Genomic DNA, 21,629 nt, shown 5'->3' with positions numbered 1-21,629 from the left:
ACACAGCACCGACATGTACACATACACAACAACGACACTACGCCCGACACTTCCTACTCGATATCCACTTCTCCCCGCATCGTATATAAGCTTGACATGTGCGGGTGAGCTCTTTGGTCGCTGACCATTACAGATTTATAGAAGAATACACAAAACATGGCGCATTGGACAGCCGTGTGTTAGAACTGTTTGCATTTAAGATGTATGGAGGCAAAATCTATAATGTTAGTCCGTTGCAATAAATAACGATACGTTAACAAAAAATCTTAAACCGGTCATGAAAAAGTTCAAATTTTTGTTATTTTCTTGCATGACCAGTGTTATGAGCATTCCGACTAGCTTGAATCAGATAGGAAAACAAATTATTGGGATTTTGTCATTACGTATACAATAATAAATGAATGATCCTTCCGCAAAGCATTTTTTATATATTTTTGTGAAGGACATCCGCCCAACACTTCACTTCCGCTAGTTGTAGTACGCGTACGGGAGCAGACGCCTTCACTTTTGGGGCGTTTTGATGCAGTTTGTTGTCGTATGTCGTGTCGGTGTCGAGTGGAGCGGTGGGGCTCGGGAGTTTGTGACCGGTGTTATTCGTAAACACTGGTGTGAGGCGCTGATGCGTCTTCTTTTTTATACTGCCACCACCCCGAACTTTGAAGATACACGGGCCCGTAGCACTGCATTAGGCTGAATCGCGAGCTCCTTCTCTGTTGACGTCGCTTTCCTGGTACCATTCGTGGATACTGCAAGTGTTTAAACAGTGTGCGCCGTCTCGCCTACATTCCCGGTGACGTACTCGACCTGTTGAAACTTATTGCTTCCGTCATTTTGGAGTACGCAAGGCAGTTATCTCGTTGGTGTGGTTTCGGTTATAAAAGCAAGGCAAAACGCTCGTAGTTCCCGCCCTCAGTACACGTTGGACATCTTCCACACTTTGACACCGGATAACTGAATGAATGAGGATTTACATTCACTTCCGAGGTTACTCTCGCCCTTCCTCACCGTTGAGCAGAAGGATGAGCTGGCGACAAGCCGCGGATGAAAGGCTTGAGCATCAACAGCCCAAGCGCACTCGGTGCCGATGCGGGCGACGCGGGTTTCTGTCAATTGGGAGGCCAGCACAAACCGTTACCGTTTCAGCTCTTCGTCATGACACGGTGTTGCAGAGAGCAGGACAAAATACAGCTACACCGATCACCGAAGCAAACGCACTGCTATCGTAAATCTTAACTTGTGATTGCGCCTTTGTAGTAGATCCTTTTATTTGTTTTGCTGGAGAGACGCAAACGACGGGCATAACAAAATCGCTTGCATATTTGGCATACCTCACAAAAGCATTTACCCCGTCACCTTGGGAAAAGCGCGAAACACGGAGTCCGCACCGTCCTAAGCTTCCTGTTTTTTAACTGCTTTAGAGCAGTTTGTACCTGCTAGTAGATATGCCTACTGAAACTGAAACAGGGCAGTAAAAGAGAGAAAGAGACAAAGTTGGGAAAGCTTGCTCGCTCTCCAATTTCTCAACTCTCAAGTGATTGTACCATAATAAATGCACCAACGCCTCTTCCCAAAATAAAGAAAAAGCACTACGTTCACTACGTAAAAAATGGTCTCAGTACATGCATCTGTGGGCAGGTAGGAAACCTTGCCCTAATTTATTCACGCCGCATGATTGGCGGAACAAACTCGTTGCAGGACCGAATCATCTTCTCGAGCCGTGTACGTCGCAGTGCAAACGCAGTCCAACACGAAGCATAAAAACGGCAGATTTAAGACAACAATCCGGAGTCCATTATTCAATTAAAACGACGTAATTGTGTTGAAAACGCCCGCTGCTTCTTACTCACGGTATGTGTCGGGATATCTTCACAGTTTGAAACGGAACGAAGGAAGATTTACTTTTAAAACCGCTCGCTGCGTCCTCCCGGACCAGCTGGACCGGACCAGCTGACGACGACGGGACAGTACCCGTTGAACCTCCACTCCGCAACAAACAATTTGCGCTCCGTGTTAAAAGCGCGGTTCAAACAGACCCGGAATACAAAACACCGCACCACACACGACGAACGTTTCAGCTCTTTTTCGCATCGCCCTGTTGCACCAAACCAGAACGAGATCGCCGAAGTCAACGCCGCGCTGTCGTGAACCTTGGCTTGTGGTTGCGCAATCGTGGACCCTCTGACTCCCTTCGCTTTCAAAGCACACACGACGATTACGAATGGTACTTTCCGTCTTCCGGGAACATCACAGGGGCACTTCTCCGGTCACGTCTTCACTATATGCTCGCAAACTGCAAAGCTCTATGCGAAGCTTCTCGCGTCCCGTCAAACCAAAACAATAGCGGCGCCACGCGTACTTGCCATACTTGCCAGATTTTCTCCGATCAAACAAAAACAACGAAAGCCAGCCGGCTCTTGCTTCCAGCGTACATCGGCGTTGCGCTTGCGCCGTGGCCAGATCGCTTGCAGTTGAAGCAAAAACGAAACCAAGTGCAATGTCACGTGTTCACATCGAGGACACGCTTTTTATATATATTTTAACTGTTTGGAACGAATAATTAGACCCATGACTTTATTTGTGGTGTGTAAGAAACTATTATCAAGACCCCTAAGCTAAATACAAACATAGGCGACATGAGGGAAGCCGCATTGACATCGACCAGAAGATGGCGGCGAGCACATGTAAGCGCGGGTTTCGCCAACGTCCTGCGACATGGCGCAATTGCTTTTGGTGCATATCTGTCTCCCAGACATGTTTCTTTCCGCGGCATTTGTCTCGACGGTCCTTTCTAGGTGTGTCCCCAAGCATTCCGGTGCTTCGACAGCCGGCAATGCCGCGGTCGTCGCCGGGGGCGATGCGTGTTATCGAGGTCGGCTACACGGTTATGCGTGTATGACCGAACCAAAACACGTTTTTTACAACCTCGCATGATTTCTGAACGAATTATCCGTTACTGATCGTGTAAAATTATGGTAATTTGTGTAAATAGCGTGTTTTTCACCCCAAATACTCGCAAAATACACGGGACTTGCTAACAGTGTACGTCCAAAGGCAGGTCGCATACAGGAGACAAGTGGACGGTAACTCAACGCCTCACCCCAAGGACAGCGTGATTCTTCGTTTTATACAAGACCGTCCGATGCCAAATCATGTGTACTTAGGTTTCACGAGCCACCCTGTGAATGAATACTTTGGCGCCCCAATTCAATGCTACCAATGCCAACGGTTTGGACACATCGCACAAAGTGCCGGAGCGCCGCAAGACGTTGCAAGATCTGTGCCGGTCCACACCACCACAAGGACTGCAACTACCGCTCTGAACCTACCTGCGCAAACTGCGGATGCTCTCATGCAGCAACATATGCCGGATGCTCCAGCAAGAAAGCTGCCACCGCGCCGAGGAAACAGGAAATACTGAACGGTCGCGCCCCCAATCGTAGATCGCCACCTTTGAATCCAGAGACTGTACACCAGCCTGAAACACCAAGTCAAAGAGAAACATCAACGCCTAAGAAAGACCGGACGTACTCACGCGTTTTGCAACGACCGTCGAAGAAACAGGCAAATACCACAAGTGATTCAGCTCAGTGTGATCCAAAGACCTCTGCACCACTTTCACAGAGGACATCTCAACCGTCAGGATCACCGGTGCCTACTGCATCTGTCACCGGCGGAGATTCAAGACCCTCAACTTCCCATGCAAAAACGTCGACCACTTGTGACACAGACATCAGCGGTGCAGGCACATCGGCCACCGCACCATATTAAGGGATCTATCAGCAATTGCTTCTCCAACTGGTCTCTCTGGCAGTGAAGGCAATCATCAAATCACTTTCCGATGCACTGAACATCTCCGAGGTAAAAACACTTCTAGCTATGGAGCCTCTTTTACTGGCTTCGAATAGGTCGATATAGATGAATGAAGAATATCATCGAACAACAATATTTCAGTGGAACGCCAATTCTGTTCGCATAATAATGGTTGACTTCCGTAAGCTCGTCGCCGAATTTAATTTTCCTGTTATTACAATATCTGAAGGACACACGGATGACCAATTCAGACTAGCTGGATATGTCTCATACTTTTCTAAACGTTCACGTGGTCCAAGTCGAGCCCTGATTTGTGTGAACAAACAATACGATTCGACCTTTTTATGCACATCTTCATCTGATGGACCAGAATATGTTGCATGCAAAGCCAGGTTTGGCGAGAATGTATTGAGCGTAATTAGCATTTATATTGAACCAGCCATAGCTATTACGGAAAAAGATATCACGTCAATCTTAGATTGACGTGATATCTTTTTATCTCTTAGATTGACGTGATATCGTAACCGTCGCTCGCGCATAATGGAACGCTAGAACGTAGCTTTTAAGGTCGAGACTTCCGTGCTTAGTAGAAGTTTGTAGACGGAGGAGGCAGAGCAGACGGACGAAGGCAAAGACGGACGCTGACGCGCAGCTTTCATTTCCGCGTCTTACAGCCATTGCAGACGACGATAGACGGCGGTGAAATAGCAAAAAATGCCGGAGGCTGCAGCGCGTCTGCTCGCACGACTAGCAGGTGGGGTCAGACGCCAGACGAACGTTATGCGGAGCGCGAGTTCGTCTGCTTTTTGCACAAGGGTTGCGATGATATCAGAACGCCGAGCTGTTATTGGTTGATTGAAAAAAATAAAGGCATCTAGCATTGAGGCCTGCCCACTATCCTTCCAATAAAAGTCAATCAGAGCTCGGTGTCGTTCTGATGACACCGCAACTCCTTCGCTAGAAGCGGACGGCTTTCTCTGCGCATTACATTAGCTCAGTTACGTAACTACTCATAGACGCTGCTTGCACGAACAGTACCCTCACCCCCCCCCCCCCCCCCCCCCCCCTCATCTTACCACGGCACGTTTCCCGTCGTTGGACGCGCCGGCAACTACTAAGGTCAATGCAGTCTATTCTATGGAATACGTACGTTTTAGAGAACAGTGTGGCGTTTCACCGTACCCTGGGGAACACACAGTTTTGAAAAAAGTAATCTAGAATGCGCTACAAAGAACAGGGTCGAACTGAAGTGAGAGGTACCCCCTTCCGCGGGAGTTCCTCAATTGAGGTAAAGTAGTAACGTCGCGCCAGAGTAGACGCACAGGATGTAGCGAAAGTGAGACCAAATACGCTATAGCTTCGCCAATACTGGAAACTCCCCTGAAAACCCATAGGAGGGGCGGGGAACGTGACAGTGGCGCCTCTAGCGGACTCGGAGTCTACGGAAACAGTCGACGCAATGGAAAAGTATAGGCTCCGCAACGTCCTCGAGCTTTACGAGCCCCGTTTCGTCAACCTAACAGCAGAAACAATTTATGTGCGATTTTAACGCACATAATACACTGTGGGGAGGTATGCAGTGTGACAAACGCGGTAAAATAATAAAAGACATAATTTAGAAAAAAAATCTATGTGTGTTAAACGATGGCTCACAAACCTTCATTCGAGGATGCAGTTATTCAAGCGTTCTGGACCTAACAATTTGCTCACAAGATACTTTTTCTGATATGGTTTGGCACATAGACGTCGAAACGCACGGGAGTGACCACCTTCCCATTCTTATACAGTATTCAAAAGCAAAGTCTTTAAACCGGGAACAAAGAAAGATCAATACGACAAATTGGCGTAGATTCCGGCTCCTGAATACAATGCACTGCAAAATATGGATACGTTAGAAGAGTTTACCTGGATTGTGAAGGCAAATTTGATGGTGTAACTCGATCAATATCTGCCCCCGAAGGGTATGCGGGAATAGATGCATCATATGAAAAACTTAGGGCGATACGTCGTAGAGCAGAAAGAAAATATCAAAGGTCGGGGATGATAGAGGAATATAGAAAAGCTCAGCACGTCCACGACCTTATCCGCCGCAAGCTGAAACAGCTATCCAGGCATCGATGGCGACAACTCTGTGCCAAGATGGCAGCTGTCAGAGACCTGACAAGGCAATGGAACATAGTCAAAACACTCCGTTCACCAGTAATACAGAGGTGTCCTCTTCGCGCAATGGCGTTATCAAGAGGAGTATCAGAATTGGTACTCGCAGAGCAATTTTGTGAATTACTGGTAAACTCTAGCAATGCAGCTCAGACTTTAAGGTACCATGCATCGTGTGTAATAGCCCAAAACGCCATTGACTGCGATTTACATGGCTCCGATACACAAATGGATCGCCCTTTGCTGCTTCGAGAAATGCAATGCGCCCTACAATCAACTCGCAAACGGAAGTCACCCGGTCCCGACTTGATAACATGGGAAATACTGGCGAATCTCGGTCCGACTGCAACTAGCAACCTTCTCAAAATGTTTAACTCTATCTGGATTGGCGAAGCTGTGCCTGAACAGTGGAGGACAGCCAAAGTCACGGCTCTTCTGAAACCAGAAAAGACCCCGATGGAACTAACTCCGTTCCGGCCAATCAGCCTCACTAGCTGCGTTGGTAAACTGTTTGAAAAAATAATTAATCAACGCTTACAATGGTGGCTTGAAACTACCAAAAGCCTTCCCGATTCATTAGCCGGGTTTCGTTCAGAACGCTGCACAATGGACTGCATTCTAGACTTAGTCACTTCGGTGAAACACGAACGTAAGCTTGGAAAAATTACAGTTGCCGTATTTTTAGATATTAAGCGAGCATACGACACTGTTAGTCATGTACACGTTATACACAGTCTTCTGAAGCTCAGAGTTAGAGGCCGTATTTTACGATGGATTCAAAACTTCATTACAAATAGGACTATATTTATGCAGACAACAGATGGAGAGACCACAAGACACGCTCTCAAACACGGTGTTCCGCAGGGAAGTGTTCTCAGTCCAACATTATTTAATACAGTCATGGCTGAATTACCAAGTCGTCTTCCATCACCGATTAACGTCACAATATATGCAGATGATATTTGTATATGGATTTCAGATAGTTGTGTCGAAACATTGCGAAGACAACTTCAAACTGGACTGAACATCATTGAGCAATACTTAAATGAACGAGGAATGGACATAGCCCCTACCAAATCAGTGGTGCTCCCTTTCACCAGGAAACACCTTAAAGGACTTCAAGTCTCAATGAAGGGGCAGACACTTGAGCGTGTAAAATGCCACCGATTCCTTGGTGTAATCATCGATCAATATCTTACATGGGTCAAATATGTGGACATGTTGGTCGACAAAATAGAAAGAACAATAAACATCATTCGACATTTTGCTGGGCAAAACTGGGGAGGCTCAACAGAGTCCCAGTTAATTTTACACTCAGCTCTGGTACGACAAACAATTGCTTACTTAATCCCAGCACTATCTGGTTTATCAGTTACACAAGAGAATAGACTACATTTCATGCTGGCTCGAAGTTTGCGAGTTTGTCTCGGCGTACCGCGTCCGACGTCGGGAACCCTTCTATTAGCAAAGGCCAAGCAATTACCAGTATCATCATTACGTGAACGGGAACTACTGCGTAATTTCCTACGAGTATTGACGCAGCACTGTAACCACCCACTTGCTGACGCATTATTGACTCGAAGCGAATCCTGCACTAGCTATGCGCTTGCAACCTCAACTTTTCATCTACCCGACTACACGGTGTGGATGCAACAACCTAACAAACCACCCTGAATATACCAGACTCCAGAAATCAAAATAGATCTACCAGACTTCAAATCAAAAGCAACAACGACCGCATTGGTCATTGCTCAAAGCGCCCTTACATATATAGAGGAAGCATATCCTGATCATACACATGTATACACCGATGGATCCACAAAGGAAAACGGATCAACAGCGGCATATATCATACCAACACTTCTAGTCCAAAACTCATACCGACTCTCCCACAGAACATCATCAACAACGGCAGAGCTACACGCTATCCTCTCTTCAGTAGAGCATATAAGAGACAAGGGGTTCAAACAAATGGCTCATATGTACAGATTAACAGGCAGCACTTAAAACTATCAATGCAATGAACCCTCAAAGCCCAAACTCATCACTCGTTTATAGAATTATAGAAGCTATCAATGACTGCCTAAATTCTGGACAAACAATAAAGTTACAATGGATTCCAGGCCATAGCGGCATCCAAGGAAATTTGGAGGCGGACATGCTTGCTACAAACGCCCACACTTGTGACAGGGTCCAAGTGATACCTTATGAAAGTACCGACATAAACTCTATGATAGAGAATCACCCCAAAGAGATATCATGGGATATATGGTTTAATGATCGAGGTAGAAACTCTATAAAATATCAAGTAGACCCAAATATTCTCTTTCCAGTTCAAAATGGCTTTCCAAGGAAGATCGAAACGTTAATACACCGTTTACGTTTGGGAGTAGCATACACGAATGAATTTTTGTATAAAATTAATCGAATAAATGACCCTAGCTGTGATTGTGGGCACGCGACAGAAACAATAGAACATCTTTTCATCGATTGCCCTTGGTTCGACCAGAATCGATCACGACTGAAGGTACGACTGGACATCATTGACAACCGACCATTTTCTCTCAACAAAGTACTAGGACCGTGGCCTAACCATAGATCAGAGAAACAAGCATTTTCGGCAATCAGACAATTCCTGGAAGAGACTGATATTGTAAATAATTACTAATGTTGGATGTATTATATAATGGAATACATATGTATATCTGTTCAAGTGATAGATATTAAATAACTTTCCATGCTCGTTGAAAATTGTGGCGTGATAAGAAATGTGACATGTAAAAAACCGAACTTGTTTGACTGATCTTGTGACATTTCAAGTGGACTCAATTTAACCAAATAATTGACTGCTTTAACACTTGTGTGTGTGTGTGTGGGGGGGGGGGGGGGGGGGGGAGGGGGGAGGATGTATACGGTGTCATGTGGGATGTTCTAATTTTTTTCTTACCAAGTAACTGAATCTGGAGTAGCCGGCCATGCCTTCACGGCAGCCAACATCTCCAATTTTTTTTTTTTTTTGTCATTTAATAAAGAAAGAAAGAAAGAGGGTAACTAACTCTTGTAACCCTCGTGAGGGTTACGAGGGTTAGTAGCCCTCGTAATCCTCGTGAGGGTAACCGTTGTGAAAGTAACCCTCGTAACCCTCGTAACCCTCACGAGGGTTACGAGGGTTACTCGCGGTTACGGCGACGGCGACGCCGCTCAAGCCAGGAACGGGCGCCTAAGAGCTGCGCTCTAAAGATAACACAAAGAAAATAAAAGCTGCAAAGACTGCATTAATACTTTGTTGCTTTTTTTAGACTTCTTGTTCGCTTTTTAGCGCATATCGACGGAAGCTGACAGACACTTGTATTGAACCGTCGCTCGCGCATAATGGAACGCTAGAACGTAGCTTTTAAGGTCGAGACTTCCGTGCTTAGTAGAAGTTTGTAGACGGAGGTGGAAGAGCAGACGGACGAAGGCAAAGACGGACGCTGACACGCAGCTTTCATTTCCGCGTCTTACAGTCATTGCAGACGACGATAGACGGCGGTGAAATAGCAAAAAATGCCGGAGGCTGCAGCGCGTCTGCTCGCACGACTAGCAGGTGGGGTCAGACGCCAGACGAACGTTATGCGGAGCGCGAGTTCGTCTGCTTTTTGCACAAGGGTTGCGATGATGTCAGAACGCCGAGCTGTTATTGGTTGATTGAAAAAAATAAAGCCATCTAGCATTGAGGCCTGCCCACTATCCTTCCAATAAAAGTCAATCAGAGCTCGGTGTCGGTCTGATGACACCGCAACTCCTTCGCTAGAAGCGGACGGCTTTCTCTGCGCATTACATTAGCTCAGTTACGTAACTACTCATAGACGCTGCTTGCACGAACAGTACCCTCACCCCCCCCCCCCCCCCCCCTCTCATCTTACCACGGCACGTTTCCCGTCGTTGGACGCGCCGGCAACTACTAAGGTCAATGCAGTCTATTCTATGGAATACGTACGTTTTAGAGAACAGTGTGGCGTTTCACCGTACCCTGGGGAACACACAGTTTTGAAAAAAGTAATCTAGAATGCGCTACAAAGAACAGGGGCGAACTGAAGTGAGAGGTACCCCCTTCCGCGGGAGTTCCTCAATTGAGGTAAACTAGTAACGTCGCGCCAGAGTAGACGCACCGGATGTAGCGAAAGTGAGACCAAATACGATATAGCTTCGCCAATACTGGAAACTCCTCTGAAAACCCATAGGAGGGGCGGGGAACGTGACAGTGGCGCCTCTAGCGGACTCGGAGTCTACGGAAACAGTCGACGCAATGCAAAAGTATAGGCTCCGCGACGTCCTCGAGCTTTACGAGCCCCGTTTCGTCACCCTAACAGCAGAAACAATTTATTACGGTCAGTCCGCTTGCAAAGCGGAATCCACTGATCGCAACTGCAACGACAATCGAATAACAACGCGCGCATAAACGAAGATAGAGCAGTTTATTTCGCGGTCTCAAACGCCTCTCAGGGGATCACACGCGTTTGAAACGCGTCTGGGAAGCGGAAAAAAGGCGTTTAGCTACTCGAACTACGTCGTAATCATTAAAACATGCAAAAACGACATGTTAATATTACTAGAGCAAGCGCACGAGCTGCTGGAGCATAAAAACAAAACAAAAAGTAAGGATAAAAATGACCGTGGAAACACTTACCGAACTTTGCAGAAAATATGGTGTCGCCATTCCCGACGAATACAAAAAGAAACGGGAAAGAGGCGAACAACGGCGAATAAAACAAAGAAGCTAGCAAAGAACTATTTCAACGACGACGATCGTTGCGGCGCTTATAGAAAAAAGGAAAGAAAAATGGAAAGCAGCAAATGAATAGCTGGTGGCCGGCACCGGTGTTGAGCTCACTACAAACAAAGCGGAAGCAACAGACGAAACTAATGAAAAAAGAAGAAAGCGTCCCTTTTTTTTTTCAACTGCTTGTACGTTTGTTTATTTGCTTTTGCGGCGTAGGTACGAACTAAAAACAAAGCAGGGGAAATAAATAACGTAGTGCAGATCACACTGCCCGGTAAAAAAGAGTCGCAGAAATGTTTTGGTCGCAGGCAGCAATCTTCTATATGTGCTAGCAGTGAGTAACCTTTTTTTGCTTTCGAATTTCTTTTTCCAGTGACTTTGGCGGGTTTTTCGTTCGGTCGCTTGACGAAGCAGTTTAAAAGTACATTCAAGTACTTGTTGACGTACGTGTCCGTAGGTTGACGTAGGAAGCAGAAGAAAGATTTTCCACCACATCGCACAAACTTGTTCTTGCAATAGTAGGCAGCACATAGCATGCCTGCCATCTCTAAGTATGCTCTGGTGTATGCTCGAATGCAGCCAGTTGATCAACAAACGATGACCCGTAGCAGACGTGCCGGTCGGAGTACACAAATAAAATTCGAATAAAAATGGGTAACGAGCTTACACTTCTTAATATATTTGATAAATATCAAAAAGCACTTATGACGATTTTGCATTAGAAACTCAATCGAAGGCGAAAATAGGAGGTTATCGCAGACGACAGTGGAAGAAAACAACAACAACAGCAAAGTTGCAGACGGCCTTCAAAATGCCCGGGCCTACACTCCGCGACAACTTTTCTTGGCAATGCAGTGGAAGGTACAGGGCCGCGTCCCCTCTGCCATCTTGAATGTACGCAGGCTCTCCTCCTCCCCCATTTCCGGGGAGAAGAGGAGAGCCCGCGCACACTCAAAATGGAGAGAGGGGACGCGGGCCTGTACCTTCCACTGCATTGCCAAGAAAAGTTGTCGCGGAGTGTAGCGTAGCAGACGAAGTAAGCGCCGAAGCGAAGGAGAGGGAGTAAAAACTAAGCCAAACAAAGCAAGGATACGCAATGGATTACACGTCGGGCAAAAAAAAAAGAACAAAAAGAAAACAAAAAATATACACACCAACATATAAGCAGGAGGAAGAAAGAACGCGGCAGAGTGGCGTCGCCTTAAAAATATTAAAGAAAGAAGACTCAAAAATGGAAAGAGTGGAGACGGTTCAACGGGGTGTCGGCCTTTATCGTAGAAGTAAAGAAGCAGCGAAGCAGGAGATGTTGGTCGTCCCCGCGCTAACAATCGGAATTTGTGCACTGTAAATAACGTGACTGAAATCACCTTTTTTCGCGGGGCTACTACGCTCTCCCCTTCTTTCTTTGCAAGCGCGAGAAGTCTGCTTTTTTCGTAACTCCGCTTTTGTTAATCTATAATCGCGTCAGATTTGCATATGCACAACGACCTCTTTGGGAGCATACTGACATCGCCGTAACGTACGTGGTTCGAAATTGACTTCTGCTTCTTCATCCGGAGACGATCTTAACGGGATTAGCTAGCTCGCGTGTTCGACGAAACGGTTATAAGCAAGACATTCATGAGAAATGGGAATTGTAACAACAAAACGAATTGACTGATAAGAACAATAAAAGTTGAAACGAAGCTATGTTCTGAAATGTTTGTACATTGCCCCTTTTCACGAAACAGCGCGAAGGCATACATTCGTGTTTTGCTTATTTTACACAAGTTGTGACAGAATGTTTTCTTCGGGAGAACTTCGAAATTGCACCCAGAAAGCTGCAACATCTTTCCCACTCGAAGAGAATGTCATTCACTCATGAGCTGGCACCGATTTTTTAACTTTCAAAGCAGCGAATGTCCGTGACAATTTTTTTTTCGTTGGTCACCTCGCACGGAGATAGGCAAAACCAATGCATTTTGAAGAATTTTTCTGCTAGCGGAGACTCCGAGCTCGTAAGGGGCGCTGCAATCACTTTTCGCCCGTTTTCCGCGGGAGTTGCCAGTATTGGCTTCCACGGTATTTGGTGAGACACTGGGCCTCCGAGCGTCTTCGGCTGAGCAGCCAAGCCAATCCAGTTGTAATGGCGCGGCCACTTATCTGTGGGCGGTGCTTAGAGCGGGCCGTGATTGCTACCTAAATACGTCCACCGGCGTAAATACTGCGCGAAAAAATTTTCTTTCCCCAGAAAAGCTGGAAAAAGCACGTGTTTCACTGTGCTTTAAAAAAAAATATATATATATATCTTTCATTTAAGTGTTTTTTAAGCGGACTGGAAATCTTGTGACGAATTTTCTGATAGTATTCAGACTATGTTGATAACGGATCATAATTAAGACAAATAAATTGTAAGAACGCTTAGGCTGCGGAAAAAGAATTGCGACGAACTACAGCTGGGAAACTAAATTTGTGTCACGTGACGTCATTTTCCCCGCTAAATTTAGGGGAAAAAATGATTTTGTGTATCGGTCACGTGACGTGAAGTCATGAGACCTCCTTTTCCCCACTAAATTTAGTGGGGAAATTTTATACGTGTTGAAGTCATGTCACGTAAATTCTACCGCCTAAATATAACGTGAAAACTGAATGTACGTATAGTTCACATGACCTAAAGTCATGCACCCTCATTTTCGCCACGAAATTTTGCGGGGAAACTGGATTGATGTTGAGGTCACGTGACGTAAGTGTTCCCGCTTAATCTAGCTGTTGAAAACTGAATTCCTGTATTTGCGCCTCCAGCTTGTTGCTCGCCCTCCCGCGGCGGAAAAGGGAAGCGCTTTAGTGGGGGTCCCCAGTTCTCCTGCCCAGCGAGCACAACGGAACTTGTCATGATTATGGCTTGCGAAGAGTCAGTTCTGAATGCAAACAACACTCTTCACTGACCCGATGGAGGGCTGCAGCCGACATGGGAGTCTGCCTTACTAAAGAGTTCTAATATTACGTAAAGAAGCAAACGCAACTGCTGCGCGTTTGCGTTAGAGTTGCGTGCTCCACACTGCACATGCGCGTCGTTGCCATGCGCCAATCCAAGCCCACTATTTAGGGCTCCGCGCACGCGCAATGTGGAACGCACAACGCTAAGGCAAAACAAAGCGCTTGCGTTTGCTCTTATAACCAATACTGCACCTCCCATGTTTCACTGGTTTTTCAACGCCAACGAAAGATACTGCAGTGAGCAGACGTGCACGCTGGTGGCAGCTCCTTCGAGCGAGAAATGCTGAGGTTGACAAACGGCGGTGCGTAGAAATTAAAGAAAATAAAGGTTCTGGGTAGCTTTGTAATTTAAACAATACGGTATCAAATTTTTTTTTTCGTATTTCGGAGCATTTGTTTTAGAAGGATTGGCGGCGAGTTTGTAAGTTTTTCTTATTGTCAAAACTTGCCACATTGACATTATCATGTGCTTTATCAACATTTAATGTCATTTTACGTGAATTTATCAGACTAGCTAGAATGGTCAGATTATGTTTGTTTCTTAACTTGTTAATTTAGAATGATGCAATTTGCACCAGTGATGATCATTTGCCACCTTTGGACTACAATAGTTTTTCGCGAATTTGACATTGGACCATAAGTAAAATTATATTAGAGTTTTAAAAATTATGTATTAAAATATCTTTATTGCATTAATATTAATACAAAGTGCTGTAACATAGGCCGCAAAAAACGCCGCAATCACATAAACACGCCTTTTAATTATACTAGTCTTTACAGAAAGGCCTCATTTTGATTTCTTTTCAGCACATGAAAACCTTTGATTTCGTTATCGAGATAGACATAAATAATTTAAGTAATACAAAGTTCTATGCGTCACGCATTTCCTTAAAAAGCACACACTTCTGTTGTCTAACTGGGATTTTTTTTTTTTTTTTAGTGAGAACAGCGTTTCTTAATTTATATTTTTTGTAAACATATTCAAAACTAATCACCCGTAGAGATAATTTGTAAAATTTTGATTGATTTTATTATTTTTGTGCTGGGAATAATTTTGAAGCAATTAATAATCTAAATGCCCAAAAACTCATTAAAGAGCCTGCAGGTCAATATTTCACATGACGTTTATTCGAGTAAAAAAAACTCCAAAAGCACAGAAATACCAACGCTGATTTTTTTTTTTCAACAAATACAATATTCTGTTACCTCTAAGGTGTAAGAAAGACCTTGTTTTTAAAGGGACACTGAACTCTCAAAATAGTTTGAAGTTCCTGGCATGCACGTCACAAAATAAAGTTTCCGTGAACAATTTCTTTCGCATACTAATTACACTGTGAGGCACATCTTGAGGTATGAGAGAAACCAAAATGATCATCAATATTGAGAAATTAAATCCAAAAAAGGAGTTAGTTTCCGTTCCGTTCCTGAATTAAAACCTTCATCCCTGCGTAAATATTGCACTAAACACCGCTTTTGTTTTCAAATGAAAAGGTGACCTACGGCCATAAGACCCTAGCTTCCTCGGATAAGCGGGAATGATTTGTGTCGCTCAGTGAAGCCAGTGAACTACACAGGGCTCAGCAACTGGTATACCAGCACGCATCTCCGACCCTCATTATAACTGCCATGCTGGAGAACGAGTGGTGCCAACTACAGACAGTTGGATTCGCGAATAGGCTACGTGACATCGTGTCACGTGACATAAATATTTTCGCGTAATTTAGCGGGAAACTCAAGTTTTGTATAGGTCTCGTGACATGAAGTCCTGTGACATCATTTTCCCACTAAATTTAGCGGGGAACCTGAATTGGTGTTTGTCACGTGATGTCGATGTTTTAGCTAAATCTAGCGGGGAAACGAATGTGTCCATTGGTGACGTGACATAAAGTTATGTGACGTCATATTTCGGCTATATTTAGATAAGCGTACCTCAAAGGGGCCTGACGATCCTAAGAAAGCTAATCGCCTAAAAAAGATAATTCCAACAATTGGACGCTTAGTAGAGCATCGCACGTCTGAAAAAAAAAAAGAATATTTAACGATAAATACGGATATCTAATTATGTGTCCTGATTAAAGAGTATATGACTAATAGTTCACGCGCTGAGAAACAAAGAGAGAGTAGGAGAGAAGAGCGCGCGGAGTCGTCCGAACGCCGAGCTCTGGTTTAAATGATTAATGGGTCGACGTAAATCTAGCGGACTTTCTCTCCACTGCACTTGTCAAAAAGGTTAAAACGCAGAACGCCAGTGACCATAGCCTGGCTTTCACATTCGAACGCGTTTGACGAGTACAGTGCAGGCAAAAGCAGCTAGTTAGATGTCTACCCACTAAACATTCGAACCAGAGCTCGATCTTCTGAAGCACCTGCGCACTCTTGTCTCTCCCTCTCCCTCAGTTCCTCGGCGCATAGAGCCCTGCACCTCTCGTAGCGATGCCACTTGAAACTTGGGCGCGTGCAATTAATTTGAAGACTCCTAAACCTAAGTTCATTCCTTCGCCCTCTATTCCCCTCTTCAAGACTCGAAGTCCTGCCTCGAGCTTACAAGCAAGACGTCAGCTCTAACGCGCAATAAGACGTCTACCTCTGCCACCAGGCCACCAAACCGTATAGGATGCCAAAAACTCGAGGGCTCACCTGATTTCAGCAGTAACACCGGCCGGCCATGAACGTCTCGCTGGGGAAGCACCATCACCACGCTTCTGGCAGCGGGTTTGGCTCTCGAAGGTACAAAATCCCCAAAGACAGAGGAGCATTCTTTGCGGATCTTGTAATAATCCTTAATATTCTTGAGTGCTTCATCAACGTTGTACTTGCGCAAGCGGAGAAAGCGAAGCAAAAATTCGTTTTCTCTGCTTGAGTGGAGCTCAGTTTCTTCTGAAAATGAAATATATATTAAGCAATTATCTAAGGTGTGAATGTGAAGTCGCCGTCACCAAATGATTTGTACGGCGCCGAATATTCCGCGAATGCAACGTCCTCCCTTTTCAAGCTGAACTGTTTCACTCGAAGACTAAAGGAATCGACGTCACAGGCGTGTTTCGGCAGGTTAATTTCGCTTCGAAGTCTTGTACAAAGATGGCATTTTTTGTCGAATAGTGTACAATAGGAATGTTTAATAAAACTTTCCTATCACGGTTAGACTATAAAGAGTTCGAGTGTCAGTTCCTCAACTATATTCTGCAGCAAACATGAAAACTTTTAAAAAGTTAGTCAAGACTTCCTTTATTTTAAATAATTAACCAATTTCACCTCCTTTCTAGTGACTCCATGGCCCCCAACTTAGCCCCATGTTATAAAATACACTAATGCAAGTTTATATTAATAAATATGCCTGGTCTCTCTCAAGACTTAACCCCGGGTGTATCAGCGAAGACTTTAAAAAATCCCTAAGGATAGGGTCTAAAAAAAAATTCACTCCTTATAAGAACACTAGTCATGGCAGACGACAGAATTTGCAAAAAAAAAAAACAAAAAAACATTCTATGTAGTTGAGCAATTAACCAAATTGTACTAATTAGCACTTAAAGATAATAAAAATAAATTTATAATTTTAATTAGAAGCTTGGGCTCATCAAGAACAACTAAATCAACTCATTTTAAAAGGCCTTATAAGTCACGTTCGGCATTCTGTGGTGTTCCAATAGAGCGGTCGATTCGAACACCTTTCTGGGTTTCGGTTTTATCTCTTTCCTCCGGTGGTCAAACCAAATTAAATTTTCAAGGTTACAGAATTTTCCCAACCGTGTAAGATCATTCAAATCTACAGTAACCTTATTATTTTACTCACAATCTGCAAATGTATAGGAAGGTTAGTAGCCTGTCAGTTCTTTAGTTCCTCGAAAAAAATGGAAAACGGAAAATTAGAAAAAGGAAGAAGAAAAAAATAGCAAAGATTAGTTTTTCACCTTTGGTATAACCGTCCTCAGTAAGCAAATTTAGGTTGCAATAATGTTTAAGAAGCCTGGACTCATCATGAGAAAACAAGTTACACCGACTTTACACAACACACATTAAACCAGACGATCGAAATGTTTACTTATAGTTTTATTACCACAGAATACGTTTATGGGCTGGGTCTAATGCCAGAAATGGCGCAATACTGTGGTACGAGAAAGCGTCACACGCAGGCCAAGGTAACATAAAGCATGCATGTATGTAAACGGTTTACTTAGTCATGCGGAGAGCCAAATTTTCGGAGGGGTAACCCCAGACCATCCGATTCAAACACTGACATCTTTATTCGACGCCACTGGTAGGACGTGAAAATTGCTCAACTAAGTATGCCGTGCCACCGACAATCACCTGCGGTAGCACGCGACTTTCCGCAGCGAGTGATACCTGGTCCGCCATACTTCGTCCGCAGACGACCGTCGCCGGCGTGCCATGATTAGTCCAGCAGAATTGGCCCGCAGGTGACCGTCGGGGTCGAGTCATACATTGTCGTGCATAATTATTTTGCAGGCAATTGTTGGCGGTGAGTCATATATAGGGTGGTCCAAGTCACCAGGCTCGATCGAAAACGGACCGTAAAAAATCGACGCCTGCACTAGTAATTGAAACTTTTCGTCAAAGGTGTATTTCGCAGGTTGGTTTTTTCTTGTAAAATTACAAAGCGTAGTTCTTTTTAGGGCAAAGAAACTTGCCAGGGTCTACGGCAGGCGACGACCCAGACGACCAAGTCCAGTAGCGGGGTGTGTTTGGAATTTATATTGATAGATGGCGTCGGGAGCAGCGTCCGAAAGTGCAGCCGACCAGCAAAAGAAAGCAGACGACACGCAGACGAAATCCGTTGGCAGCTAAAGGGCCGTCGTTTTGCAGACACGTTTTTTTTTACTTTAAGTTTTGCTTTTATTCTCCGCATATTTTTTAACCAAAGGTACATTTGAAAAATATTATGTTCATTTCAATAAACCACGGTAGATAGCGCCACCTTTCAATACGAACGCCAAACACACCCCGCTGCTGGACCCCCGTCGTCTGCGTCGCTGCCCGCCGTAGACCCTGGAAAGTCTTTTGGCCTTATATTTTACAGAAAGAGAGCTACGTTTCCTAAATTTGCAAAAAAAAAAAAAAACGACCTATGAAATACGCATTTGACGAACATTTTAAATTGCTACGTGCAGGTGTCGATTTTTACGGTCCAATTTAGATCGAGCCTGGTGAATTGGACCACCCTATACTTAGTCCAATACACTTTTCTGCAGGCAACCGTCGGTGCGCGCAGCTGGCGCTCGCATGACGTGGGTAGACTTCAATGTATTTAGCGCAAAGGTCTACCCACTATCCTCTCAATTGAAGCCAATCAGAGCACGATGTTGTTTTGACGTCACCGCATCTCCTGCGCCAGAAGCCGATTACTTGCTCTCCGTATAGATAAAAGGCCCGATAAACTTTCTCCTATCGCCATTGCTTTAGTCACCCCCCCCCCCCCCCCCCCAAGGGGTTCCTCGCAATCCTAGAGCACTACGAATGCAAGGCCCTACATTCACACGCAAGAGAAGCAGAACCCAAGAAAAAGGTCTAATAGAAGCTTGCTCGTTACACACTCGAATCCTGAATAAATATAAACTCGTCTTAGTAACTCTCGTAAACCTAGAAAACACAAGCGTGTGTGGTGTATGGTGTGCTCAGCGCGTCCGAAACTCCCCAAAGCTCTCCGTAAGCAATGGTTGCAAATCACAGTTCCTAATGCATGAATAATGCCCGCACGAGAGATTTTGTAATCCCCGGCTTTATCAGAATGGTGAAGACCACTTGATATTGTTTTATTTTATCAAGTCGGTGTCGTTTGTTTTACCGTCTAACTTTAAGCTGAGGGCCTTCAGTGTTCAAAACAGAAATGTGAGATGGAGAAGTCACTCGCCTCTTTCTTACCACCACAAATGCGATTAATGACATCTGCTGATAAAAATACAAAGCTCTAGAAACAATGAAAAAGAACGGTGCTTTCTCTTTATTCCTGTAACTCACCAGCGCATCCCGATTCGTCGAGTTGAAACAAGTTTCAGAACATACACTTAATGTCGCGAATATTCAGACACTCCACAGAGTCGGTGTGCTCAAAATGCCATAGGAAAAAAAATTTCATCCCGCTATTAGGAACTTACCATCCAGCAGATGATTGAGTTTCTCCAGAGCTTCACATTTTCCCTGGTCAGTCTCTCGAAGTTCAGTTTCACCGATCAGCTGGAGCTCAGGCTGGAGGCAATCGCTTGTTGTCATGTTTTAATGCACTTGCGTTTAGATAATAGTTCCCTTGGCTTGTAGTAAAAGTGCCAAGACTGACAGGCAGTGTTAAATACTGGGCGAAAATCTCGCGCTTCGCGACAGTTGCGCACTGAAGGGAATAACGTGGACACCTACTTAGTTTTCCGGCACTGGTCCGTAAACACGTCACGCGTGAGAACGTCAAGAAGGCATAGTCTTTCTTTGCAACTCCCATCGCGAACCGGTTATGCGAGTAACCAAATTTACTAACTTTGAATTTCTGAGCAAAGGAAAGTCGCACCGCTGTAGCGGCCATCCGACAAACAAGCTTCTTGACTTCCTCAAAGCGTAATACGAGAGAGTCGAGAAAGGGTTGTTATTCTGTAGACGTTTTCTAAGCTTACGCAAAGCAGCTAGTCGATCTTAGGAAAACAGAGTGTAATGCTCTGGGCAGGCACGTAGCAGCCAGGATTTTGTTTCGAGGGGGGGGAGGGGGGGGGGGGCGCCGATGAAAAAATGCTATATGAGGCGGAGGGGGGAGAGGAGGCCCCAGCAAAACAAAAGTTTTCGGCTCCCCCCCCCCCCTTCCCCCCCTGGATACTTGCCTGGCTCTGGGTGGACCTATCCTTCGATATTGCATCTCGCTATGTTGCAAGTAATATCACCAAGAGAACGATTTACGACGGTGTTGAAAAATGTGCAAAAGTCCGTATCCTTGGGATATAATTATAAAATGGTTGTATTAGTATGTCATTTTAATAAAACATTAGCTATAAAAAAAGAGCGAGTTAAACAAAATCGCGAACTTTAAGCCGTATTGAGACTTTTATTCTTCCAAAAGCATGTAATAAATTAGGGGAAAATATATAGATGTTATTATGTTCCACATTATTTTAATAAGTTACCGGAAGCACTGAGCCAAATAGATTCACTGAAGCGAGCAAAATACTGGTGTATCCAGTTGAGCTTATGATAACATGTACGTTAATCTTAATTTCTGAAGTTTGCTTTTTATTCTTATTACCTTGTTTGTTTCATTGGTTGCATGCTACCAGTCATGCTTGGAAATTATGTTAATGCAGCATGTTGTCACAAAGCCCGATATACAGGCACTACCGTGCTTTCTCGGGCCAAATATTGTACCATACAAATGTTTAAAAAAGTTATAATTGCAAAAGAAATTGCTTTGACATGCTGCATTACCATAATGCAGCCTGCACGCCACGTGCACCGCCGTTACGTGTATTCGCGACTCCAGCAAAACGGACGCCACCAAGCGGGAAAACCGGGAACCAGCCGGTCCAGGTCGCTCCGCGCCCCTCCGCGTCTCTCCAGTGGTGGCTTTCGCGGAGACCTGTAGTCGGCGCGGTGGCGAGCAATGTAATTTGACGAAGGTCCGATTATTTCTTAAGTTTGCCTGAGTGATCATTAGTGTGGTGAAGCCTCAGTAGATTTTTTTTTTTTTTTTTGAAAGCCCGTTTACTCCACAACACACGGTCACGTGCTTTCGATTTGATGGGAAGGAATCACGGAAAAAACGTTTTGATTTCTTGTCTGTCTTGAATCACATTCAAAGTGACGACTAGTTGGTAACTGATAAGTGGTTTCTTTATAAGGATGTAGAACAGGACTGAGGACGACAGACGGGGCTTTTCACTGGAGGGAACATCAATGTTGCAGTCAAGTGAATGGGAAGGCTCGATAGTTGCTTTTC

At 44.7% G+C, this 21,629-nt stretch overlaps 1 protein-coding gene across 1 annotated transcript in view; it reads right to left on the bottom strand.

The window, feature by feature from the left end:
• The window catches only part of LOC121837819 (alpha-tocopherol transfer protein-like), a 34,741-nt gene extending 14,811 nt beyond the window's left edge, over positions 1 to 19,930 (bottom strand). Inside the window, exons 1-2 of the mRNA XM_042293645.1 lie at positions 19,816 to 19,930; positions 16,343 to 16,582 (exon numbers count right to left, since the gene is read on the bottom strand). Of these exons, the coding sequence (XP_042149579.1) occupies positions 16,343 to 16,582; positions 19,816 to 19,930 (355 nt within the window). The remainder of the gene's footprint in view (positions 1 to 16,342; positions 16,583 to 19,815) is intronic.
• Positions 19,931 to 21,629: the final 1,699 nt, after the last annotated feature.

This window comes from Ixodes scapularis, unplaced genomic scaffold, assembly GCF_016920785.2.
Source record: "Ixodes scapularis isolate PalLabHiFi unplaced genomic scaffold, ASM1692078v2 PGA_scaffold0__279_contigs__length_252992795, whole genome shotgun sequence".
In the NCBI taxonomy this organism is placed as follows: Eukaryota; Metazoa; Arthropoda; class Arachnida; order Ixodida; family Ixodidae; genus Ixodes; species Ixodes scapularis.
Note: the sequence above shows the minus strand (reverse complement) of the source record. Positions and strands in the feature narration are given on the sequence as shown.